Genomic DNA, 18,363 nt, shown 5'->3' on the forward strand with positions numbered 1-18,363 from the left:
ATTTAAATTGGTTGGCCTGACAGACAGCAGAGGGTAAAGACTGAGCTAATGTAGCATCCTTGTTAACACCATCAGTCCAGGCTACGCGTAAATCTACTGCTGCAGGAAGCTGCAGCACTGCCTGCACTTGAAGAAAGCTATTTTGAGAAGGACAACCTCAGAGCAGACAACTGAGAAGACTCCACAGTAAAGAGAAAGCCTTAAGAAGTATCTGTGAAGCAGTGTGCTACCCACATGCATGCACCTGTCCAACCTGTGCTACAGCACCCATCACAGGACACAGCAGCACTGTCCTCGCTTCAGCAGCCACACTGACAGAGGGACCAGGGCAGGACTGACACACAGATGGCTGCAGACACTTGTCTCTGCCTGCTGATGTTGCAATATCTGTTGGATAAGGTGTTAGAGTTTCCCCATATACATCATTGCCTCTGACCCATGAGAAATACCAGAAGATGCTGGCAACCTCATCTTTCCTTGTATCTGGGATAAACTGGTAACCTCAAATTTCTGCATGGGAAGCAGAACTTCATGGGGTTGCTGAGACAGCAGGGGATCTCTCTCATAGGAAGTGTTCTGGTTTATGAAATCCAGTCCTTCCCTATTGCAGGCAGTTACAGCCCCCCCTAACATGTTCTTCTAGTTTTGCCTTTATGAAGAATTTTTTCCCAATCCTTCCTCAATTGTAAGAATTTTCTGAAATATCATTAGAATCCTCAAAAATTTTGGCTTACCCATATTCATGGTCAGTGTATATCTATCTATTTACTATATTATTCTTTATTTTATGAAGCTTTTTTTGCCTTCTTTTAGTTGAATCCCTGGCAAAGAGTAACCATATTCCCTTCTAGCCTTTATTTTGTTGAACTAAGCAAGTCTGCTGCTTAATTGTACAGACCAGGCTCCCAGAACACCTTCATAATGTGATGTATCTCCTGAAAGCATCCTGTGGGCTCAACTTTTTCCACCAAGTCACTCAAGAATGCATTCAGGCTCATCAATACACAACCTTACTCTGTTCCAAATAGAAACACTTTAACTGATTGTCTTCTTTTCTAGCCTTGGGTTTTTTACACAGTCACATCTCAGAGGTCTCTCCTAAAACGCCCACCGAACTCAGTAGTTGATTTAATCTGTTGTTTCCTACTCATTATTTCTCAGCTTGTAGCAGAAATCCAAATTTTTCAGCAATGAAGGAAATTGCACCAACTAAGAAACAGGTTGATGACATCCTTTGGAGATTTTCTACCACAGAGTCCTAAAGGTCACCAAGTCCAATACCTGCAAGCTGAGGCGCAGGTTGTTGTGAGGGGTGAAGGGGACATAAGCCTGAAATAATAATTGGCCTTTGATAGGTGGACATTTGTGGAGTCAGCATCCCTGGAGGTATTTAGGAGGTGTCTGGATCTGGTGCTGGTGATACAGTTTAGTGGTTATGTGATTACAGCAGCAGTGTTGGGTTGATGATAGGACTGGATGACCCCAAAGGGTTCTTCAAACCTTGATGGTCCTGATTCTGTAATTCTGAATCATGCTAGGTGGAGCCCACTGAGTCATAAACTGTCCTCCACAAAAAGCCAGCGTGTCACATCTACAGCTCTGATACATAAACTCATCGAGTTGTTGCTTTAAGGGTTGAAAGTGACAATGCTAAATCCCATGAGAAGTAATCACAGGCCTAGATAGACACAAATATTTGCAAACATGAGCACTTTTCATTCAAATATATCCTGTTCCTAAATTTAAGACACTGGATGAGTTCCTTGGGCATGCTGGCAAGTGGCCATGAGTTTTATAATCTGGACAATGTGGGATTCTGGTAAAAACATCCAGACACGCATGCATCAAGCCTACACTGTAAATACAGGGTTTTTTGGTTTGGGTTTTTTTTTTTTTGTGCGTGTGTCTTACAGGTCACTTTGACTGTCAGATGGCAACAAATTAAAAGTGAAAAAGAGGAAATTCTTAAAACCTGTTTCCTCTGCCTCTGACTTAACGCCAGGAATATGAAACCAGACTGTTTATTTCTGTGTTTCAAGGGAGAAGCGTCATGTGGTTGTAAAAGTTTCCCGCTTCCTCCCTGGTGATGAAACTTCTTGAAAAAACAAGTGTATCTTTGCATAATTTCATAACGCGGGCTCGGGGCAGTGGCTGGCGCGGCTCTGAGGCGGCTCCGGGCCCGCTCCCGCCCCGCCCCGCCGCGGCCCGGCCCGGCCCGGCCGGCACTCGGCGCCCGCCATGGCGGGGCTGGGGCCGGGCCCGGGCAGCGCAGGGGAGCCGCGGCCGCTGCTGGTGAAAATCGTCATGGCCGGAGAGTCCTGCGTAGGGAAGACTTCCATCGTGCGCAGCTACACGGAGCCCGGTTCGCCTCCCGCCGGCTCTGCTGCCACTTCGTACATGGCCACGATCGGTGAGTGCCCGTCGGCTCCGTGCGCCTCCGGCCGCCTCGCTGCTGCCCTTCCCTCCCGGTGCCCACGGCTCGCACCCGGGCAGACCGGCGCTGTCAGCGCGGCACTGCTGGGCTGGGAGGTGTCAAACCTCCCTGCGCTGGGCTGTGCGTGTGTGCTGTCGCGAACAGCAGCTTAAACCTTTGCCGGGGTGTCAGGACACATGTCATTGGCTTCAGAGCCACTGCAAAGTGCTGGCTTGTTACGCTGTCCGTGCTGTTTGTCTGGGCGTCGGAAACATACTCTTCGTGTAAACTTGTGGAGATTTGCTTCTCACGGTTTCTTATTTGCCCACTGAGGCCCTGCTGCTGCACATCGGTGCAGGTTTAGAAAAGACAATACAGAGCACTAGATCAGCTAGGTTGGAAATGACCTCTGAGATTATCGAGTCCAACCTGTGACCAAACGCTGTCATGTCATATAGGCCATTCACTGAGTGCCTTGCCCAGTTCTAACACCTTCAAGGTGACTCCACCACCTCCCTGGGCAGCCCATGCCAATGTCTAATCACGCTTTCTGGGAAGAAATTCTCTCTCATGTCCAACCTAAACCTTCCCTGGAACAATTTGGGGGTAATTTCTCTTGTCCTGTCCACTTGTTGCCTGTCAGAAGAGGGCAATCCCCAACTGGCTACAGCATCCTTTCAGGTACAGCATCCTTTCAGGTACCAACCTCAGAGAGTTGTCAGATGTCAGTAGAAAGACCAGTTCATCAATATTTCAGGCTATAAAGGACTTTAACTTTGTGCTTATATTTTTAATGGTATAAAGATATCTTCTACTGTAGCTAGTGGTGTGCATGATGATTAAAGCAGAGTTGTTGTATGATGGAAATAATTAATCCTGCCAGACCATGTCAGTTCTGTGCTGGCACCACACTTTGCAGCTGGAGGGTGATGGGGAGCTCCCCACTGTCTTGGCACTCCCTGGCCCACAGTGCCATGGGGAATGGCAGGATGACTGTCCACGTGCTGAAAATATCTCCAGCATGAAAACGTGTTACATGAGTGCAGTGGTTTGATTTGCTGTGGACATTTTCCCAAATTCTCATTGGGAAATTTTAATTTTTTAGACTTTGTGTGTAAGAACATTTTTTCTTTGATTTGATTTGATTTTGAAGAGAAAACTAAATTATGCCAGAAAATTGTGTATTCCTGCATTTGGAATATGCATAGTTCATTTACACATCTTTCAGTCTGGGAGGAGTTAGCATAACAGAATTAAATACCAGACAGTAGCTGTGACAGTAGTGGTCCAGGGAATACTTAACATACACGAGATGGCTTGACCTGCCCACATAAAAATGGCTCAGTTTTAACCACTTTTTATTTTCTTGCCCTTTCTTACAAAGCAGTTTCTGAAACCAGCACAGATGAAGAGGGAAGAACACCACTAACAATGAAGTCAGGAAATTGATCCTGATAATAGGCAACTTGTTGCCAGGCTTAGCAAGAGCCCAAAGAATGCCTATAAAAATAAACAACAGCTTTGTTGATGCATTTTACATTGAGATTCCTGACCATGAGGTTATTATTTTGAGACATAATTTCTTTTATTCTTGGTTCAGTTGACTGCAGACTGAAAAAACTTTCATATGGTGATGATATTAAGTATGTATTTCCCAAGTTGTGACTTGAACTATTTAAAGAAATAGTGAAGATAATAGTTCCTGTGACAGTTTATGGACTAAGATTAATTTCTTTAGTTTCATTAGTGACACCTATTATCGAGATATTTAAAATCTTTTAAAAATTGCTTATCTGAAATATAAGTGAATAATCCAACCATGGTATTTATTACTTGAATGTGTTCTTAAAGTTATTTCTGAAATACTGTATTTCCTTTAATTTTATTTTACCAGGTGTTTCAGAGCTTGGACTTTGAAAACAAATGGGATTATGAGTGGTGTCTTTCAAAAGAGTAACGTTGGAAGTGGGAGGTTCCTTCTTCATGGAGACAGTTGTAGTGGAAAGGATGCCCTAGAGATTGTGGCTCCTAGGGATGTAAAGGAAGAAGACACATAGTGTTTTCTCAGTCTGTGATGTCTTCTTCCTCACTGTTGAAACCACCAGAACAAACAACTGGTTTTATCTGGATTCCTGTTTCGTACAAGCTCAGTCAAATGATCCCTTTCTGTTGTACAGCCTATTAAATGCTCATGTGCTGTCAGGTGATTTTTCACCTTACCTGTCCAATTGAAACAGTGATTTGAGTAGGGGAAAGATTATCCTTACTGTGAAGTCTTGCAGCTTCCTGAGTTCCCTGACAAAATCATGTGCCATCACCTTCCTTTGTGACAGAGGGTCATAGGCATAGAAGTTAAAAGGTTGTTGAAAGTCTCCTTTCTATTGTCATCTTGAATCACATATTTGTGTTACTAGGAGAAATCCTAGTGTTATTGCGGGAGGAAAAAAAAACAGAGAAGCATTTTGTAGTAGGCTCCAGTAGCAGTGAACTTTTCTAAAATGATGTATTTTGTGAGAAAATGCAAAAAAATACATCCACAGTAAATTTTGATTGAAAGCTTTTAATGCAGCACTTAAACACTCAAGGCTGGGTGCCTGTCCTCTATAGTTACATAGTTTGGATAAATTATAAGCAGTTATAGTTTTCTAATTAAACTTATACGCATCATAAGGAGGATACATTGTATTATGAATAGATTGTAAAGAAGAAATGCTTTTGTTTAAGCAATGGTATTGCATATAAAGTCATAGAGAAGGTTTATGAACAAAAAAACGCTCCTTGTATACAGTGAACAGAATTGTGATCTCACAGGCTATGAGGTTATTTTGCTGTATTATTGTCTCTTTGGTCTTTCATACTGTTTTCCTGTGAAAAACATTTCTGCAGAGCTGTGAGTCCTGATAAGTCATAATTGAAAGTGGTACAACTTCAACATTAGGATTAAAAAGGTCTGTGTAGATTCCCTGATATTTACTTTAGAAGGGAATAAAATAATCAACGAAAATGAACCATATTGAAGGTAAGTCCTGTGTTAAGAACACCAGTAGCAATCCACATCTTAATTTCTTTTCTTTTAACAAGACTGGATTTTTTTGTCACTCTTGTTTTCCTAACAAGTCATCTTATCCAATGAGTTGCTTTTCTCAGCAAACCAGGAATTATCAGTACTTCTGACTTGCTCAGACACCTCTCTGCTTCAGACATTTCTTGACAAGTTCAGAAAATAATCTGATGCAAGTAATGCACCAGCAATTGGAGGGGTTAAGTATGGGTTAGGACTAACAGTGGAACCTCAACCCATCACGTCTCACTGTGCACTTGCCCAGTTTGGGCACAGGAGCTGTTAGGAACTGCTTCCCTGTTTCTGGAGTTGAAGATGCTGTATGACAGGCAGTGGGCACAGAGGCATTCACCACCATCTGTCCTTCCACTGTAGCATCCTGCTAAGCTACTCAAACTTGCCTTTTCTTTGGATAGACATGTTTTTGAGCATTTTCTATCAGAAACCCACCAGCTCTGCTTGGGTGAAAAGTATGCTGCAATTTCCCAGGCCAGCTGCAAAAGACCTCTTTGAAGATGACTTCTGCAGATGGCCAAAGGTAGGGAAGAGAGCAGTGTTTCACAGCTGAATTACCCTGTGGCTGACTGGTTTTGTGCTTTTTAGACTTTGTTGTCTTTAAGGTGCTTCAGTACTAATATAGGCATTATTTACTCATTAAAATATAAATAAAGGAAATTTTCATGGTAATAAAAGTTGGAAATAACAACCAGAATTTGAACTTGCACCCAGCATCCCCCTTCTTGGCTTTATTTGACAGCTTAAAAGAAGCAAGTACATGCTGTTGCATTCCAATAACATTTATCTCAAGAGCTGTAATCAATGGTTGCTTTGTTATGTTGATCATGTTGTATACCAGGTAGGCCTGAAAGCATCTGAAATCCGTGAGCTGTCTTTGGCATTGTGTATCTCATTTTTCTTTTCTGTCTTTCCAATTTGCTAAGTTTGCTGGAAATTTCATATAAAGACATGAACAATTCATGCATGCAGAACATATTGACTTCTGGTTTTCACTAACATTCATTGACCTTTTAGGTCAATAAATTTTGAAGTTGACTTAAGAAGTCAATATGCCTGATTTTAATTTAGATTAAGTTTTAGTCTGATTCAGCACTCTGTTTCCCTTTCTACATTTTTTTTTTTTTTTTAAAAAAAAGCTTATAGCAATTTATTATTAAAATGTATGTCAACTAAGAACTTTTCCCTATAAGTTCTGGGAATCCCTGTCTGGAATATGATTTTTTTCTGTGTTCCCAATGCACCATTTGTAAGTGACATTCCAGCCTCCCAGTGTACACTCTGTCCCTCTCAACTGCTCCAACATCAATGGTAGAAAGTGATACAGATAATTAAAAAAAACATGTGAATTACAGTAGCAAATGTTTTCCATCATGTTGGAATTTCACCTTACATGAACAAATTTTACTTACATTTCCTTCTGACATTATTAATTCCATCAAGGAAGCTTTGTGTAATATTAATTACAGATACCAATTATATTATTTCATCTTTCCTTTTCATTGAAGCTTCAATGAAAATTCATCAAGTGAAGGACATGATTATCATAATAATTTTTAAAATTCACCTCAACAGCCTTACCACACTCACACAAAAAAATGTTAATAGCATTGAAAGTGCATGTGAACGCATGCATGTGAGAGTGTACTTGTCAAAATTTTGTGCACAATACATCTGTCAGTACAAAGGAAGGGAGCATTTCCTCTGCATTTTTGCTTTGCTGCCATGGGTGCTTTCCTTTGATAAAGTAATTTGGCTTGCACATTCTTACAGAAATCAGTGCAGTGTTATTAACTTAAGTTTTTTTGTGATTTTTTAATCTGTCTGGTTCCTTCAAATGACATTACTTCTGGTGAAAGTACACTGTCATTTTAAGTAGCTATAGTTTGATCTTACGGAATTTTGTGCATACAATATGGTCAGTTGTCACAACGTTACCTTAATTTACTATAATTGAGAAAAAGAGCCTAATTGTTTTTCAGCAGGGGGAAAAAAACAATCATGGAAATTATCAAATGGTATTTCAATCTTCAGCAATGAAGTAATAGAGGAAACAATGCTTTGCTCTGCAAATATATGCCACTCTAAGATAGCAGCTGATAGCTGGCAGATTCTAATTTTAGAACTGGAACTTCAAAAGCTCATAAATCTAGGCATCATCTAACACATCTGGAGTACTAATTTGACGATTTAATAAAGGAAAATGCTATAAATCATAAGGCAAATATCTTTGAGGAAGGATCTGTAGTGTTTGTAGAGACAACATTCTACACTGATTTTAAGTGTTAATACTTGTTTTTAGCACTGGCTTTCTGGATCTGACTTAGGCTGTAGAGCCAGTCCTCTTAATTTTGAATTGAATCCCATGTATGTTTGTCTTTGCACTTAATGCATACAGCCAATTCCTATTTCTGCTCATGTAACTTTGGATATTTTTTTAGGGATTTGGAAGTAAGGACAGAAAAATAGTGTTGCACGTGACAGCTTTGTAGGCATTTGGACCTTCCCATTCATAGCTGCCATGCTCTTGAAAATCACCACTGTATTTGTGCAATGTACTTCTGTGCATAGGCCATGAAACTGCTTTCACATCATTTGCCAATCCATGATAATACTTACCTTTTGTTTCAGAGTATCTTCACCTTTGCTTTGACCTGCCCCTTCTTTGCTTGGTATTGGCATTGCTTTGTATTGTATTTGTGCAATGTATTGGCACTCAGCAGTGAATAATTTCCTTTTACAGCTTCCATTTTGAATGTATATGGTTGGCTAGTTATTCTTTCTATGGTATTGTTCCTTTTCACATTCTGTTTGAAATTGTGTGATAACTAGAGCTGAGAAACAATCTTCAAAGGGAATCCATGTTATTATGAGAAATGTTACAGATTTTCCTTTTTTCTTCTAGGCATTGATTTTAAAGTAAAGCCAGTAATGTTTAATGATACAAGAGTGAAACTTCAAATATGGTAAGTTTTAATTAGTATCTCAAAAGAAAGCCAACTAAATTGCATTATGACATGAAAAGTCTCATCTACTTTTAATTGTGTGTCTTCATAATGTGCAGGTGCTCCTACTAGATAATTTTAAAATTTTAATTTATCCTAGGAGAATATATTTTTTGCAGCAGCTAATGTAAGTTAAAAGGATGGTTGTCACTGGGTTGCATTAGCAATAAAGCTTGCAGCATACAAACAAGTGCAGATCTATGTTCCATATGAAGTGTATTTAATTGTATAGGAACATTGGAAAAAGTGACAAAGTAAGAAAATATTACATTTCATTCCCCATCAAATGTTTGTTCAAACAGGTCACCAAGAGAAGTGATTTCTGATAACATGAATCTTTGGGAATTTTTTGGTTTGGAAGTTTTTCTAAGGTTATGTATGCTTCTGACACCTGGCTCTCCAGGCATCTAATACTGAAAATTATCTTTATTTACTAGTATTTAACTTCTCAAGGAGTAAATCTGTATATGAATTATCTGACCGGTATTAGATCTGCAGTTATTCCATCTCAGGCTTTAATGCAAAAATATTAGAGGGTTGTTTATTGCTTTCTTAAGGCATAATTCAAAGAATCATAGAATTGGAAGGGACCCATCAGGATCATTAAGACTGACTTGTGGCCTTGCATAGGACACCAAGAATCACACCATGTGCCTGAGACCATTGTCCAAATGCTTCTTGAACTCTGTCAGGCTTGATGCTGTGACTGCTTCCCTGGGGAGCCTGTTCCAGTGCCCAGCTACCCTCTGGGTGTAGAACCTTTTCCTGATAGCCAACCTACCTGCCCCTGACTCACCTCGAGTCCTGTTACTAGTCATGAGAGTAAAGAGATCAGCCCCTCTGCTTTGCCTTGTGATTAAGTTGTAGACTGCAGTGAGGTCTCCCTTCAGTCTCCTCCAGGCTGAACAAACCAAGTGACCTCAGCCACCCCATGTATGCCTTCCCCTTTTCTCATGGCCCTCCTGTGGATGCTCTCTAAGAGCTTAATGCCTTTTTTATATTGTGGTGCCCAAAACTGCCCCCAGCACTTGAGGTGAGGCTGCCTCTGTGCAGAGCAGAGCGGGACAATCCCCTCCTTTGCCCAGCTGGCCATGCTGTGCCTGATGTCCCCCAGGACATGCTTGGCCCTCCTGGCTGCCAGGGCACTGCTGACTCATGTTCAACTTGCCAGTGACCAGGACCCCCAGATCTCTTTCAGCAGCCCTGCTTTCCAGGATCTCATTCCCCAGTCTGTACACACAATCAGGATTGCCCCATCCCAGGTGCAGAATCCAGCACCTGCCCTTGTTAAACTTCAAGCAGTTGGTGATTGCCCAGTCAAACTCTGATTTGTCAAGGTCTCTCTGTAGGGCCTCTCTGCTCTGGAGGGAGTCAACAGCTTCTCCCAGTTTAGTATCTTTGGCACTTAGTACTTAGTGTCCCTTTGAGTCCTGCATCCCAGTGGTTAATGAAGATGTTGAAGAGAACAGGGCCAAGAATGGGGCCCTGCAGAACCCCACCAGTGCCCAGACCCCAGCCTGATGTCACCCCATTCACTGTAACCCTTTGTGCCTGACCTGTGAGCCTGTTGCTCACCCATCATTCAGCATTGTTTTCCAGCTGTGTGCTGGACATTTGGTCTGGAAGGCACTGTGAGAGACAGTACCAAAAGTTTTGTGGAAGTTCAGTGAGATCACATCTATTGGCTTTCTCGATCAGCTAGATGGATTACCGTTTTATAGAAGGAAATCAGGTTCAACAAGCAGGACTTTGGCCTGTTGTGCTGGCTGCGACCAATGACTGTGTTGTCCTCCAGATGTATCTCCCAGAATAATATTTTTCATTGTTTTACTGAGCACTGAAGTGAGACTGACTGGCCTGTAGTTTCCAGGGAATTGCCCTTCTTGAAAACTGTGTCAGCTTTACCCAGATTCTGGTCAGCTGGGACCTCTCCAGACTCCCAAAACTGCTCAAAAACTGAGAGAGGCTTTGTGATGACATTGGCCAGCATTTGAAAATTCTCAAATGAATCCCATCAGGCCTCATGGATTTGTAGGGATCCAGCTGGAGAAGCAGATCTCATTCAATTTTGGGGTTGACAGGAGTTGATCATTTGCACAGTCATGATCCTCCAGCTCAGGGCACTGAGACCCCCTTGGTCTGTCATCTTTGTTGAAGGCAAGAGACAAAGAATGCATTAAACACCTCTGCCTTGTCCATGTCGCTTTTGGTGAGTTGACCATCCTCATCATGTAATAGGCTGATGCTATTTCTACACTATCTTTTGCCATTCTTGTATTTGAAAAAACTTTTTATTGTCTCCCATGTTTCTGTCAGCTTCAACTCCAATGTAGCTTTGACCGCACAAATTTTCTCCCTACAGTGGCAAACAGAATCTCTGTATTCTTTCCATGTCATCTGACTTTGCTTCCACTGGGCATGCACCTTCCTTATTTATTTTATTTCCCATCAGGTTTCACTTATGCCAGTGATGGTAAGTCTCTGGGACTGGGACAAAGCTTGGAGCTTCTGTGGTTTGTTCCTCTTTTTTGGTATATTAGTGTAGAAACATTTGGGGTGTGGTACTTTGCAGCCAACATCTCCTGAAGCAGATTGGAGGATCTCACTTGTGTTTGTTTCCTCAAGTTTTTGCATTATGTGTTAAGAATCACTGTGTCCTTGTATTTTATGGCCTTTTCCCAAAACCTGTCTTCCATCTAAACCAGGTGCTGTTTGTATCACAGTTTACAGAGGGGTTTTCAGAATATGGGGATTTCAGCTGATATCTGATTTTTTTAATCACCTGAGTTATTTATATAAAGAAGGAATGGTGGACTTGACATTACTCTCAGATTTCAGCCACTGGCTTGGCTTCCCTAGTAGGGCTGTATTATTCAGAATAAATTTTCAGCGTATTTCTTTTATTGCTGTATCTGGCACACAGATTTTCTCTCATCTGTGATTTTTCCTGTTCCTTTCGTGTTAGAGTACATAATTTAAAATTTGGACAATACTCCTTAAAGTAATCTTTCTTGGGGATTCTGCAGTTTAGTCATCTCTTTTTTGTTTGTTTGTTTGTTTGTGTGTGTGTCTGTTACAATTTCCTTCAGGGATACTGCTGGCCAGGAGCGGTTCCATACACTTAGTACCAGCTATTTCCGTGGTGCACAAGGCTTTGTTCTTGTATATGACATCACAAATCTGAAGAGTTTTCAAAGTATAACAATCTGGATGAATGACATATATGAGGTAAATATATCTGTCACTGGTTGGTTGCTTAATGAAGGTAATTAGTGTGTCATTTTAAACGACTGCATGAGATGTATTCTTCTTCCTGTATGTTTCTAACCAGAATTTCTTGCATTTAACTCAGCACACAGTGAGATAGTAGAATTACTGTCATCTGAAATTGGAACCTGGTTTATATTTAGACAAGCCCATGTTGATGGAGGAATGTTTTCTGAAGTACTTCTAAAACATAGATTCCAATCCCTCTTTGTGCATGTTGAGTTTCTGTGTGCTTGTCACTGGTGTGGCAATGCATAGATCAGTCTGCATGAGCTCATCCTGGGATTTTAATTAGATTCCATATCAAAACTCCATATCACAGCCAGTGATTTCCCTTTCCTAATTTCATTACTTCAGTGTAGTTACCTCATCTCAAGATCAAAGGAATTAAAAATCCTCTTTGTCCTTGCTGGATATTCCTTGAGAAGATGATTTCAAGAGGGAGGAAGTGGGATGGGAAGCTGTTTGGTTAGCTCAGCTACTCATGGTGCTGCAGCCAGAAATATGTACTTTCATGTGACATAGGAAGTGATTCAACAGCACATGTCTGCCAGACGGGGTATGTGTTCCCACTGGAGCTTGTCAGAGCCCTCTGTGCCTCACTCTGACTTCCTAATGTGGTAGAAAACTAACACAGAAAATGAAATTGAGTGGTTTTTCTGATCTATCAGTGAGTTTGAGAGGCTCATAGAAGGGTCTGACACTTATTGGAGCTGGAGTAAGGTAAACAGGTAGAGTAGGAAGACCAGAAGAAGAATGCCTGGAAACAATGTGAAGGGAGGGAGGAGTGGGCAAACCCTTAGACACAAGATCATTCAGCTGACTGTAACCCTGTATTCCAAGTCTTTTTTGGTAGGTCTTTCTTGATGTGTTCTCTATTAGATACAGGCAAGGCAGTTTTAGAATAGAATAGTTCAGCTGTAAGGGACCTTCAGTGATCACCTAGTCCAGCTGCCCAATCAATTATCATCTAGTCCAGCTGACTCAAAATTAAATTATGTTATGAAGAGCGTTGTCCAGATGTCTCTTAATTTGGCTTGGGGAATTGACCGTCTCCCCAGGAAGCGTATTCCAGTGTTCAACCACCAGGAAAGAAATGCTTCCCAATGTCCAGTCTGAATATCCCTGGCACAACTTTGAGCCATTCCCATGTGTCTCCTGTCTCTTGATACCAGGGAAAAAAGATCAGTATTGTTCTCTCTACTTCCCATCCTGAGGAGGCTGTAGGGAGCAGTGTATTGCCCCTCAGCAGTAGCACAGCAGTTTATAGTTATATGCATGTGGAAGTTAGTGTAAGAATACAAGCAAGGTAGTGCTCTCCATTGATCAAAATCAAGTAAAGTTTCAGGCTTTTTTAAATACTCTTGCGATTAGATGCAGATGGATGGGAGAGTTTGCCTTGAGAAAGGAGACTTGAAATAAAACCATCAAATGCATTATTTTCTCTTTTCACAGCTTTAGTGTACAGCTGAATTAATGAACTACACATGATCATATATCCAATAATATATATAATATATACATGGGGTAGCTTATACCCTTAGGAAAACATTACATTCACATTATCTCATTTTTAAAAACATTACTCTGGTGACCTAGTACATTATTGTTCTTGACCTTAGAGCCATCTTAAAAGTCTTAGTGGCAGCAGTGCCTAACTTCACTAATGTGTTACAAAGGAGATTTGGTGACACAATATTCTTACTGGCTTGTCTGCACACACTTTAAACTAACATATCTATTTTATTATTTTGTTAAGAAAAGCATGTGCCTTTCTTCTGTTGGCCAAACAAAAGTCACAGCTAGATATGCCACTGGTTGTACAGTTTCATGGTTAACAAAGATTTAGCTCAGCAAACAGTATGATAGCAGGTTTGCTGTTACCTGAAATTAAAAATGTAGATTATCTGCATATATCCATTCCTATCTATCTATCTATCTATCTATCTATCTATCTATCTATCTATCTATCTATCTATCTATCTGTCTATCCATCCATCCATCCATCCATCCATCCATCCATCCATCCATCCATCCATCCATGTATATTTCATCATAAAATATTGCTCTGACTTCACACTGGCCCCAAAGGGGTCATTTTGTCCTCTCATCTTCAATTAGATCAACAGGATGATTGATTCAGTAGGCTACAATGCACTGGCATAAACAGGAAGAATGTATCAGGGCTGTATGGCTAGGGTGGAGGGTGGGTTGGGTCTAGCTCCTGTGACCACCATGCAGGTTTAGGTCTGCTGTAGTCAACCAGGAAATGGTACCTGCACAAGCCTGCTCTCTGTTTGTGATGTTTTAAAAGCTTTTGTGTGAATGTACTCAAGGTAGTAATATTTGGACTGTTTAGCCTTAACCCCTGAAGGTACTTTTGTTTAAAGTTTAAAAAATGGAAAAATAATCTAAAACAATTTCTAGGAATGTAAATTGCGTGATTAATTGTACCAATCTCAAAACTAGCAATTAGTGTTGTAATAGAGCTAGATAGTAATAAAAAATTTAATTTAGTCCTAGTGGGATATCAATTTCTGAAGTGTCTTGGTGAAAATATATGGGGCTGTTCATTGCAAAAGAAATGCTTTTAAGCAATAACTGTTAAAACACAGGACATTTCATGAAAATTAATTACTTCCTGGAGGTTGGTGACATTCCTTGCATTTGCTTTGGTCTGTGAATGCAAACCAGTATTTAATTCCCTACAAATGCCAAGAATCAAAGTGACTGTTTCTAGAGCACCATTTAAAATATGCAAGCATAGAAAAAAGAAATAATTTTTTAAAAGGGAAACAGAGAGAATACAGGTTTCACTAAATACCAGATTATTAGGTAATGTAAAGCTTACACCTGAACCAATCAGGTCAAACAGGAATTTCTGAGTCAATTCAGTTATTACATTATGGTCTCATTTTTTAGTTCTTTCTGCATAAAGATTTTAAGAAGAAAGTTCTTTAACAATCTGTTCAGTGTGCTAAGCCATTTTTGCATCAGTTGAAAATAACAATCCAAGCAATTTAGCATTCTTAAAAACTCCCATTGATTTTATAAAAACTGGCCAGTCAGTGCAATTACAATAAAATTAGCAGTAATGTTCTCATTATATTTCAGTAAATGTGCGGAATACAGCAGCTTTACTATTAAAAATGAATTATTGTCCAAGGAAATACAAGACACAAAGATGCTGCCATATCTGTATTGCAGTAAAATTTGAATTCAGAACTAGATGAAACTGTAACATGACTGCACTTTTTAAAAGCTCACTAGAAGAATGCTCACTCACAGATTAATATCTTGGAACATTATTGGCAAGTCCAATATAGCAGTATTGGATTTGTAATGCATTCATTAGGAGCATGATAATTGCAGGAAGATAACTTTAGAACTGGAAACCATTCTTTATTTGTAGGATTTCAGGGTATGTCAAATTTATTAAAGTGCTCCTCCTGCTAACATGGACTTTAGTTACTGTATGCACCTATTCTGAAATATTGATGCTATTTGACCTTTGAAAATTAAATAAATGCAAGCAGCTGTGTACCAAATCCATTTGCAGAAAACTGTTTTTTACAAGATGTTTTGAACAAGATTCCAACTAACACTGGCAAAAGGTTCCTCACAACAGAGTGGTTCAAATACTGAAATAGGTGCCCAGAGAGGATCACTTAAAGGAGCCACTTAAAACTCCATTCAGCAGGGTCTTGAGCAATCTGATTATCTGATTTTGAAGTTGGCCCATCTTTGAGAAGGGGACTAGACCAGCTGACTTCTGGAAGTTCTTGCCAGCCTAAATCACTGCATTATTCGCATGTGGCGTCTGGGTCTCCAGAAATTGTTGACATAGATGGTAGGTCTTAATTTACTTCTAAGTACCTTGGGCTGTGTTTAATTGTGTTAGTCTCCTGGTGCAGCCATGAGAGTTGGCAATACCAGCTCCTAACAATTATGTCTGTGCTGGAAATTGTCTACCATCACAGAATTTTCTGCATGGAGAAGATAATTTTATTTTCTTGTGAAAGTCTTGGTGACAGTAGTTGAGTGTTTTTAAAGACATAAACCATCTATTTGTCTTACCTGAAGAAGTGACCCCCTCAACCAGGATATGAACTGTGTGAATTGTTGAGTTGCTGCCATTTCTGCATAGTGCCCTTTTTTGGTTTGGTTCCTCTGGTGCTTTTGGGAAACTAGTCTGTCTTTCAGTGTTTCTGCATCACACTTAAATAAAAGCAGCACAGCAAACTACTTTAAAAATATAAATTAGTTTGACTTGAAACTCTTCTGAGTTTTTCTTGCTCAGATGGGAGGGCTTGATGTCAAAAGATCAAATTGTCCCAGTTCATAGATAGGTTTATTGTTATGGCTCTGATTAGAACTTAAAAGTCTTTCTCTTTTCATTTTACTAAATGCGTTTGTGTGTAGCCCTAGGTTGGTTTTGGGATAAATTGCATTCTAAATTTACTAATAGACAAATAAGTGTTATCATTCATTTGTTTCTACTGAAGTCCTGGAAACCAGGTATTTGTAACTGAGGTCATAAGGTGGTGCTTGGAAAAATATGTGGAAAGAGGTGTTTGGCAATCCTGATATAAACACTGCCCATGTGATGCTTTTAAAGAGATTCTGAGGACAATCTATTTCTAAGAAATTGTTCTTCACTATTACAAAGGATATGTTTCTAGTGTCATTATCTAATGGTAAGAAGAAGAAGCTTCCCAGTTTTATGGCTTTCTCCAGCTCTGTCTTCGTCTTGATGTTTGACCATGTGCATCTTCTTTAAATGTGAAAAACTATATTAATGCTACATTTCTTCTTCAAACACAGATTACTTAAGAATTTCCACAGTGTATTTATCAGGTATGGGTTCTCAGTTTCACTGTTTTGACCTACAAATAAACTTCTGTTGCCTTTTCCATCTGTAATTAATGAGTATCAATGTCATGCAGCCTTTCACAACTGCCCCCTGGAGTTGTGGTGGAGGGACAAGTTGGTGTTCTGAAAGATGTATCCCTGGACAGATAGATTTATACGAGGAGTCTCAGTGAGCTCATAATCATCATAGTCAGTTTGCTGCAGGGGAGGTTGGAGTCATTCTTGGTAGATTCTGTGTTCACCATTTAAGAAGTGAAGGGATAGTTTTCCAATAACCTATAAGTACAGATATGGTGTAGTTTTCTTACAGAAAAGGTGTCTGCTACTTTTCATACTCACATAAATTCACAGCACTTCTGGAAAATAAAAACTGTAGGGGGAAAAAAAGACCTAACATTTGAGAAAAAACCCACCCAAATCCCCAGACAAATTATAAACAAAATGGATGAGCAAGATATTTTTGCTTTTGCATTTTTGATTTCTGTTAATTGCCTTATAGTCAGGTTGTGTATTTCCCTGGCTGGGGGGACATTAAGCAGTGAGGTGAAGGGCATAGGTGGCTGGCCCCTATCAGTAGTATGCTGCAGAGACTGTGGTACCGTGATGTGAGTGTCCAATGTTCCAAATCCAGGATGTGGCACTGCTGAGTTTGCAGCTCTGCTGCTGCTCCCTCCCGTGGCCGCTGCTCAGAGCAGCCTGGCTCCTGCTGCTGCCAGATCCAGCTGCCTGGGAACCAGTGGAAGAAAAACCCTTCTGCAAAAACCTGGTGGCTCCAAGCAGTACCAAACACTTGAGAAAACTCGGTCAGTCTCAGTAAATCTCTTGGCTCCAATTTTTTCAGAGAAATACAGTGATGATATTTTCCTTTTCAAAATAAAATAATGTACGTATTCTCCAGGTTAAGATTATATTTATTTTAACCTTCAGTAAAATGTGAAATTTGAAATGTTAAAACCCAAAGAAAAACTGTGAGAGTGAACCAAAAATTGACATTTTTGAGAAACCAGGGCAAATCTCTATCTAGAAAAAAATCTTTTTTGCCTTGATGAAATTGATGAAATTTTTAATAGTACTTCTCCATAATATGAGGGAAAAATGTTTCCTGACTCTATGAGCTTACTCAGTGCTGACTTGCATAATAGGATTTTAACAACTGTAAAATAACCTTCATCTTTTTAGCTATAGATTTTGCATTTGGAAGGCTTATTCCTGGGCTATAAATAACAGAGTATGAGAATATACAGCCAGCTTTTGGAATCACTGAAAAGCCATATTTTTGGCCAGTTCAAGTCATCAAAACCCATGCAGTTTTTATGCCAGCTGAACACATGGTCAAACTTCTGCTTAGTTGTATTGACTTGTTTTTTTAAGGCATCATACATAATCAGTTTTCAGAATTTAAAATGGACATAATTTTGACTAACAATCTTCAGTTTTCTAAATGCAAGAAACTGCAAGATACTATCTTTTAAAAAGGAGAACTATAAGTGCTTTGGTGGAGGATCCAGACAAAGTGCAAATACATTAATACATTATATTGATGTAGAAATAGTAGTTGTTTGCAAAAGTAAATACTTTGTGATTGGTAGTACTAATGAATACTTGCTGAAAGGCCTGGTACCTCAGACCTCAGTTAAGTTCTGATACTATTTGAAACTGTTTAGAAGGAACATTCCTACTGCTGTTTATATAGAAATTAAGTTACAGAATTAATTCAGTGGGTTTGTGCA

The 18,363-nt window shown here is 39.8% G+C and overlaps 1 protein-coding gene across 2 annotated transcripts in view; it reads left to right on the top strand.

Moving 5' to 3' along the window:
* Nucleotides 1-2,207: 2,207 nt before the first annotated feature.
* Nucleotides 2,208-18,363, top strand: part of LOC111924835 (ras-related protein Rab-10-like) — a 32,278-nt gene continuing 16,122 nt past the window's right edge. The window contains exons 1-3 of one of the 2 annotated variants that reach the window (XM_086889316.1): nucleotides 2,208-2,410; nucleotides 8,395-8,455; nucleotides 11,584-11,722. In XM_086889316.1, coding sequence (XP_086745442.1) covers nucleotides 2,239-2,410; nucleotides 8,395-8,455; nucleotides 11,584-11,722 — 372 coding nt within the window. In that variant the 5' untranslated portion in view covers nucleotides 2,208-2,238. The remainder of the gene's footprint in view (nucleotides 2,411-8,394; nucleotides 8,456-11,583; nucleotides 11,723-18,363) is intronic. The other variant, XM_086889325.1, reaches the window with a different exon arrangement.

Source organism: Cyanistes caeruleus, chromosome 1 (assembly GCF_971803275.1).
Source record: "Cyanistes caeruleus chromosome 1, bCyaCae1.hap1.1, whole genome shotgun sequence".
In the NCBI taxonomy this organism is placed as follows: domain Eukaryota; kingdom Metazoa; phylum Chordata; class Aves; order Passeriformes; family Paridae; genus Cyanistes; species Cyanistes caeruleus.